Raw genomic sequence first — 9,313 nt, 5'->3', positions numbered from 1 at the left:
GTGAAAGAGGGAGAGAGAATAATTAGAAAATTATCAAAAAAGAAAACCTGCAGGGAAATATCCAGAAAGCTATAGCTGTAATTATAATTATATATGTAAAATTCTTTAATAGAAGTAAAAATATTGGCTCTTGATGATTTTTTAAAAATTATTTTCATACTTTTTTCTTTTTTTTTTAAACTTTCTTTTCTTTTTTTTCTGCTATTTTTCAAGTGATTATCTTGTAACTTTTTTTATAATTCAATTTCTTATTTTGGGGCCATTTCTTTTTAAGCTGTTCATGACATTTTTTAAAAATGTTTTTGAATGAAATCAATCTAATTTGGTCAGGTTTCATAGGGTTAATAAGATATCCCTGACACTAACATAAAGGCTATAATATAAACTAATTCATACAAAAAATAGTCAAAGAAAGTAGTCAAATATAAATCACCTAAACTGTGATATCAAAATACTTACATTACATTTTTATATTAATGAAAGATAATATGTCCATGTAGAAAAGTTTTAAAATATTCAAAAAGAAGCTGTCATCATAGTGGTGCTGTATACTTCTCCTGGGAGACTTATTGTTGTCAAATAAGTTAATCAAGCTCTACAGACACATGCAATCAGTCATTTGAAAGGGTCTGGCTGCACTTTTGTTGCACAGTGTTCAGATATGATGCATAATTTATCAATGTGCATTCATGAAAACATTTACTAAATATTAAAAACAATTGCACAAACCTGTATAGTTATTTTTACACAGTAAACACTTGTATATCCCTATCTGTCCTCGTATTTCTGGTATGCTATCATGAGGAAACCATAAAAAAATAGTAATTATGTATCACACTGTAACGTCTCTGAGGGAAAGTGCACCATCAGCTGAAAGTGACTACATCAAACCGCTTTCTTGCAAGTGAACCAAATCATTCACTCATGGAGTCTGAGATAAGCAACTGCTTCATGGGACACCTGTTGCTCATAACCAAAGCTCACACAGTAAACACAATAAAAGGAAGAAAACTGATTTTGAAAAATTTAGACTCTCCTATTCAATTAAAGCATCAACCCTCTCTCAGCTTCCTCGTCTCTCTCGTAGCTCAGAGTGTTTTCCTGTCTTAGTGCAGCTGCAGCCACAGTGCAGTCCTTCTCTAGTTACAAGTCACACAAAACCTCAAATGAACTGCAGATGCACTGCCAGGCCTCCCCATGCTCCGCCCACAGGAAGTGCTGGTGTAAGTGAAGCTGCACAGAAACATTTTGACAGGTAATAAAGTGCGGGAAGTCTGTTAAATCTGACACGCAGGTTTTATAATGCAAACTGGAAGTATAAAAGAACATACTGTATGTGGAAACTGCAGTATTTCAAAATGTAACCCCCCTACAATAAAAACACAGAAACTGGCCTCTCTTGAATAATATTAAAGACAAGAGAATTAAAAAATAAGTAAACAAATAAATAAAAAATAATGTAGCTGAGGAAAAGTGAAAAAAAAACAAACAGATTTTGCACAGTCAAAAATGATTAAATGTAGAAAAGGTGTGATTCATCTGACTCTGGAGGGTTGAGCAAGCTGAAAGTAAGAAACCACAACATACATTAATATATGTTCAAATCTTGGTCTTGACCCCAGTTCTGTCTTCTTTCCACCCTCCAGCAAGAGTTTGGCTCAGCTCACTGAGGCAGCAGTACAAGAAGGAAGAGCTGCAGAGGGACATCATGCATCATCAATCAGACTTTAAAAAAAAAAAAAAAAATCATGCTCTCATCTTCCTCTTCCTGTTCTCCACCGCTAAGCGTGAATGTGAGGCGCTGTCAGACATGTTGTCGCTGTAATCGGGCTGTGAGACAAAGGCTGACCTGGTGTAATAAGAGATGTGGGCACACCAGGAGGGAAAGAGGCCTGCAGGGAATTTAAAGTCAATGCTCACTTAAAGCAAACGAACCCCTAAACACTCCAAGGCCGTGCTGGGGAAACCCAAAAATCAGCCCACATGAGAATTTGGACCTTAACTTCTACAATTACCTGAATGTATCCTTGTGGCCTCCCTGGTGATGGAGGTAGTGAGGGTCACACATGATTATGATTTCACAGAGTGTTGTTTTCATTTGTATGTTGTGTAAATGTAAATTCACATAATTGTCTTGTTCTTTTACACACAATTCCAGTTTGATGCCTTTTGTTGTGCACCAATATGGAGAAGATAACACAATCTTCTTGTTGAAAGAAGTTGAGTTCAAAAGCAATAAAAAGCTAGCTCAGTTTATTACACTGGGTTAAATACACCAATAGGCTAGCTTACAGTGGCTAATGTTAGCTGAAGTTAGCTCACTATAAATAGATATTGCAGTGTAACTGATATTACCAGGTGTGGACTCAACTCACATGACTTGGACTTGAGATTTGATGACTTCAGACTACACGAAATTAAAAAAAGACTTGCAACTCGACCTGGACTTTAACACAAATCACTCGTGACTTGGACATTTTCCAATATGAAGTGAGTTAAATACATCAATCAAATACAAACTGGACCTTTAAAATGGCATTACATTTGACAAAGAGTGCCCCATGACTTGGACCTTGAAACTCAAATTTTAGGACTTGGGACTTGTCTGTCTTGACTTTGGACTTGAGAATTTCAAACAATGACTTGGTCCCACGTCTGGATATTACTGAGTCAATTCATTTACTTAAAGAGTTAGTAAATGATAAAGTTACACACAGAGATCTTACATGGAATTGAAATTTGAAAAGAGATCATGAGAAACATTGGCCAAAATATTCTGATGATATTCAATATTTATTGTAAGAGGCTTGCTTTGAAAAACTGTTTAAGGTTCCAAACACCATTTTAAAAGAGACAACTTCTAGTCTCGTATTGCAATTTTTATTTAATTTGCTCAAACAAAACAATATGTTAGCATGTAAGAAAAGACTAATTAACATGAGAACAGTATGGTACAATGCAGATGATAAAAGAATAAGTCTGGAAACCCATCCATTCAAACTTGCTTCAGCCAAATTCATCCCCGCAAATTCACAACTCTCTCGGTTCCCTCGGCAGAAAACTGGGTTTACGGACAAAGAGAAATGATTCCATCAGCAATCTGACATCAACACGGAGCAGACCTCACTGCAGAGGACAAAACACATTTCCAAGTGTGTAAAGGAAGCGAAGCTGCTGAACACACACACACACACACACACTGTCTCTGTGACATTTAAACGGCATCACAGAACACTGCAGTCAGACTCATCTGGACTTTATGTTTAGAAAAAAAAATCATCATCGGAGCAAAGATCATCTTTAAACTCTTCCAGGCCTCAAAGGCTTGATTGTACTTCTGAGCTGTTAGAAAAGCAACCTCACAACTGTATGGAAATAAACATGTATGTAAAAAAAAAAAAAACAACAAAGAAGATCTTGGTGCAAAGATGTTTTCTTGGTGGGGAACGGTACCAAGGTCATCAAACTCTCCCTTCAAACATGACCAGGATAGGAAAAAAAGAAAGCCAAACTACATAACAACTGCATGTGATCATAATGACAGTCTCTAGAGATTATTACTAGTCATCTTTATATCTTTGACATATTAAATGCAACTTCGGAACAAGGCACAAACCACATAGCTTCACACAGAGATAAACTTTTCTTGAACCAAACATTTTACCTTCCATCCCATCCAAAGGACTGAACATAGACATCTTACTTTTTTTTGTTAGATCTCTCGACAAAATGATACAAAAATAAGAAAGGCGACTTTGTAGAGAGTGATTATGTTTAGCAAGAGACTGCCGAGTTGAATCCTTTGGTGAGAAAGCCAGGCTGTTGGTGACAGAGGCTCTGTTGTCAGAGTATGTTGGATTGCTCTGCGGGTTTTTGTCTTAAAGTGCAATCGATGCTGTGTAAACACTCAGTACAGGGAGCCTCTTGGCTGGGTGTTTCCATTTTTAAAAAAAAGTGGATGAGAAGATGAAACGACTCAACAGAGAGATCATGAAACTGACCTGATCATAATTAAATCCATTTTTCTTCTCCGCATAGTTTTTTTTTTCAAACAAATTTGACCCAATCTGTATCTCAAATCTGTGACTTCTCATCTTCAAACATCCAAGCCCTTGAACATAGAGTCGTGTTGTATGAGAGCCATCAGCCACAGATAGCCACCGATTAACAAACCTTTTGTACAAGCAAAAGTGCATGACAAGCAATACACGATAGATCCCAATCTGCTTCTCATCATCATACCTTAAAAGGGCACTCCGACGATTTTACACCCGATAATTAGTTTGGTCAGGAGAGGAACAATTCAGACTGTGAAAACAGTTGTACATTGCATTCTCCGCTTTACAGATGACGTCATAGTGATATCATCAGGGTTATCTCAACATAGGGTTCGTGACTTTTTTTAAAAAAACAGAAATCTAGTATTACAAACTGTGCAGAGTTTGAATAGTTGCCAGAATAAAATGTTTTCATTGTACATTAGTTCCAATTACATACATGAGTTGAGTCAGGACATTTCCAGCCATGTTTGTAGCAACAAACCTTTTAGCGAGACGTCGGGACATTTCCGCGCGTGTATGTGCTGACAAAAGCGGGTATTTTTAACTACACATTGGGACATTTCCAGATGTATATGTGGCAACAATACTGAGCTGATTTTAACAAAATGTCAGGACATTTCCAACCCTGTTTGTGGCAACAAAACCAGGTATTTTTAACAAGACGCTTGGACATATCTGCATAATTTATGGAGACAAAACCGGGCATTTTAACGAGACATCAGGACGTTTCCAGTCATGCGCGTGGTAACAAAACAAGGTATTCTTTAACGAGATATCGCAACTTTCCCAGTCATGTTTGTGGCAACAACACTTGGTATTTTAACAATACATCAGGACATTTCCAGCTGTGTTTATGGTGACAAAACAGGGTATTTTTAGCTACACCTTGGGACATTTGCAGCCATGTTTGTGGCAACAAATCCACAAACAAGACGTCAGAACATTTCCCGCAATTTCGGGATTGACAAAATGAGATATTTCAAGACAAAACATGATCTTTTCCTTTCTTTCTCTCCTAACCATGTTAACCATATCATCAGAACATAAAATTGAAGACTGAAAGGTAGAGAAACTTAAAGTTTCAACAAATCTGTTACATGTGAAACATGCAAATGTTACATGTGGTTTGCAGACACACACAATGCAAACATTTATTCTGGCGATTGTGTTGGTGCCTACATTTACCAGAAGGGAATAATCTAATAAAAATGCAATTGGGTTGAATTAGGGGAATTGTAGGACATAAAGTCAGGATATTTTGGCTTTTGTTGATTAATTTGTCCATTCTTTCTTCTACTGCAAAGTTTAAATTATTATTAAGTCACTGGAGTGCCCCTTTAAGTTGGAAACACTTTTACTGTTGTAAGTGAGCCAGAGCTGCGACATTAAGGGTGAACAGTGGTGACAGTATGCACACTAGCCCACACTGTTCTCCATCAATATACCATAAAATTCACGCTGTATTCTATCACCTTGTATTCCTTTGGAAAGTCAGAAAGGTTGTTTTCAAGCTTGTCCTGCAAACCCCACAGTGGGTGGCTGTATTCATGAAGCTGTCCCTCCTTAGGATCTCAGAGTACAGAATTGTAACATGTTTTTTTTTTTATCTGTTACCTTCACATGTGATCTTGGTGCAATAGCCAATGACATCAGTCTCTCAGCTCCCTACATTTCCCTCTCAGGTTGATTGTACTTTTAGTGAAACCAACTCAGCACCTAACTGAAAGAAATGCTGAAACAAAAGTGTTTTTTCAGAATAAAGTGACAGTCCTGTTATCAATGTAAAATCTCAGGGAAAATACAGTTTCTCATTTCTAAGGATTTGACATTGGCAGGAGAAAAAGGCAAAGAAAAGAAAAGATGAAACAAACACGTCATCAGTAAGCACTAGAAATAGTAAATGGCACATTCACGTCCTCTTTTGGACACCAACGCTTACACATTTGGGTTATCTTGTGCACTTTTCAACAGTCTCACTTTATAAATGCAGTAAATAATCATAATAAAGGATAAAAAAATCACTTCAGCTCCAATGTGGCTAAAGACACAGTATCCTTGGATTTTATAGAAATCAAAAATAAAAAAAGGAGAGTATTGTGATTCAGAAATGGTGTGCCATGAAATCATGTCTTACAGTGTTGCTGATATTCTTTCACGTCCGCCTTCAGTTTCACAGAACATCTGCGACCAAAGTTGACACACAGTAACATCGTCCAATGAGGGCCCGAAAAAGGACAGATGGACATCGAAAAGTGTTTGGTGGTGTTAGGACTGGGGAGGGGGAGGGGGCCTTGAAATAGATGCTACACTTATTGCTTGTAATAAAACTTGCGACAGATAATGCAGTTTCGTGGCAGACTTGTGACCCTCACCATATAAAGAAAAGAAGCGTACGTGCACCAAACGGAAGAGGTGACGTGATGGAGAAAAAAGGGGAGAGAGTCAAATCAAAAACGGACAGAAAGTCAGGTCTATCTACACGTCTGGCCGTGGTCGAGTAGCATGACGAGTATTAGCAAATCAGCACTTATCGTCGACGGTGAACGTTTGGTAGAGAGCTACAGCGGCTGCTGCGTGACAGGCAGCTACCCTCCGTGTCTCGTCCGCCTGCCACTCAACAGTATGAACAAAAAAATGAAACGTGTCAACAGAGCGCACACTTCAGGAGGGAGACGACACGAAGAGACAGACAAGACAGCATCCTTTTGAAAGATTGGATTATTGAGCTACTTGATACGGCCGTAGATCTACACTGAAACAGACATGGTTGATAGATGCTTTTTTTTATCTTCTAAATAACTTTTTCTCTCTTTTGTACATATTCAGGTTAAAATAGTATTTGAGGAAGACAAGCTTTACAGTGTCCTGCAGTGGTGGACTTCACCAGAGACTGTCAGTCCCCCATACACACTCACACACACTCACACACGCACGCACGCTACCCCTATGGCATTATGGGAAAAAAAGTTTTTTTTGTTTTTTTTTTTTTTAAATTTTCCATCCCCACCTTCTTCCTGTCTCTCTAAATAAAACGTGCCTTTTGATAGTAACTCACGAGATTCTTAGCATCACCGTTCACTTATGCGCCAATGGTTAATACAGTATCATCGAAGATTTTTTTTTGTGTGTGTGTGTGTTTTCATGTTATTATAGGACAATGAGAGAGAAATCATCTTTGCATAAAAGACATTTGCTTCTCTTTCACACCGTGCACTGTCCTCCGGGTTGCCCTCGGCGGGAGGAGTAGGAGGGGGAGGAGGAGGAGGAGGGGGGAGGGGCGTGGAGGCAGCGGACGCACGAGGCTTCATCGAATGGATTCTGTAAGTCAGAGTTACAAGCCTCCCACCACCACCACCCTGCCTATTGTTGTTCTTTCCGATGCTGTCCCAGAATAATGTCCTCTCTCAGTATTAATATGATTATTGTCATCATCACCGTTTTTTGTTGATTTGATTTTATTTTACGCTGTTGTGTTGTCTTTGTATTGACCGTGGTTGTCTGTTGGGTCGCGTGTATGTAGAAGTTGTGAAGAGGATCTTCTACGCCGTGCTGGACTTCCCCAGCTCCTCCCTGATTGCTGAGGACACAAAGACAGAGAGAAGACGTGTGACTCACCCAGTTACTTCTAACAAGAGCTCAACTTTACATGTGAAGGGGGTTCTAGGTTGGTCCTACCTTTTTTAGAGGGCTGTTGCAGCAGTTTGGGGTGTACGCTTAAGTAGGGTTGGATATCATTTAGAAAATCGATAGAGTACTTCATTGAATGTCTTTTTTTTCTAATTCATTCGATACCCATCATGTGAGTGGAAACATTCATTTACGTAATATGCCACAGGAGAGTAACAGTAGGTGGGTTTCCATTACAGATTTGCGCAAAACTTAAGCAATAATTTTGAAAAAGTTGATAAATCACAATTGCAAGATGACTGTGTTTCCACTAAGTTATGTTATACGTCTTCTCCTCTCACAACAACATTCCAACAAGCATGGTGATGGATGCTCAAAACATTAGCAGGTTTATTTCTATTGCAGCCACCGCACAAGCCATCATTATATCCAACTGAAGGAGAAGTAGGTGTGTTATGTGAGCGATAATGGAGGTGGCACCTTATACGGTAGCCTTGGCCAGCAGTGTATGAATGTGTATGTGAAAGTGCGTGTGACTTGTAGTGTAAAAGCTCTTTGAGTGGTCAGAAGACAAGAAAAGCGCTATGCAAGTGCAGGTCAATTTACCATTTTACAGAGTTATTTCAGTCAATACCGTAAAAGGTATCAAGTACCCATACCCAGCACTAATGGTAAGGTACAAAACACAACGGCTTGCGTCTGAAATCTATAATATAGAGTGTAGCTAGATAATAGTGCATCACCATAATTCTTAATTCTGCTTTATCAGACTGCACTAAATACAGATGCTGATAGCTGGGTGTCATATTCGAAAGAAAATGCTATTAGAAAAAGTATACATCACATCAAGGGGCCGGCACAGATGATGATGCTCAACTACGTATGACGCACACTACTGTTGACCTCCTCAGGGATATTTCTGGTTTATAAAAACTTATTTCCAAGGTTTTGGTCATGATTCTCATCATTAATAATAATAACATTATATTTATATGGGAACACAGTGACACTGCTAAAAATAATCCAGATGGGACAAGAAACACAAGTTTTTTTCTTTCTTTCTTTTTTTTTTTTTTTTTAAAAAAAGCTCCATGGCATCTTACTTGGGAAGAAAAAACAAGGGCGAATATTAAAAATATTACCAAACTGTCTGTTACAAACATGCATCACAGTTTTCCTGTTCATGGAAAGATCATTATTGACATTTTGGGTGAGCTCACTTTCAGTTTGACCTTAAAGTGGCTTCTGGATGTACTGCTTTAGAACCTGTCTAGTTGTATGACCACTTGTATCAGCCCTGTTGGCCTTTAATACTTCTTTTACTTCTCTTTACTTTATTAACAAAGATGTAATAATCCAGAATCATACTTTTATTTATTCCTTACATTCAGGGCTGGATTAACTCATTAGGGGGCATTCAGAGCTCCTGCTGACCTTCCTGTGTCCTGTAGGTATAACTCCTGGTTGCGTTACTAAGTGCAACATTATTTTTGAAAGGCATGTTTTGTTACTTTATAAGAATTGCAGGTGTCCATATTTTGGTTTAAGGTGTCAAAGACAACAGCTCATTAAACTGGTTCACATTTCTGACATCCCTCCCAGAAGGTTGACCAGCATGGAGCTGC

General features: G+C 38.4%; 1 protein-coding gene across 1 annotated transcript in view; it reads right to left on the bottom strand.

The window, feature by feature from the left end:
* Window positions 1–2,864: 2,864 nt before the first annotated feature.
* Window positions 2,865–9,313, bottom strand: part of enah (ENAH actin regulator) — a 92,519-nt gene continuing 86,070 nt past the window's right edge. Inside the window, 1 exon segment of the mRNA XM_042503720.1 lies at window positions 2,865–7,638. Coding sequence (XP_042359654.1) covers window positions 7,601–7,638 — 38 coding nt within the window. The 3' untranslated portion in view covers window positions 2,865–7,600.

The sequence above is a fragment of the Plectropomus leopardus genome, chromosome 16, assembly GCF_008729295.1.
Source record: "Plectropomus leopardus isolate mb chromosome 16, YSFRI_Pleo_2.0, whole genome shotgun sequence".
Taxonomy (NCBI): Eukaryota; Metazoa; Chordata; class Actinopteri; order Perciformes; family Serranidae; genus Plectropomus; species Plectropomus leopardus.
This window is presented reverse-complemented; position numbering and strand designations above follow the sequence as displayed.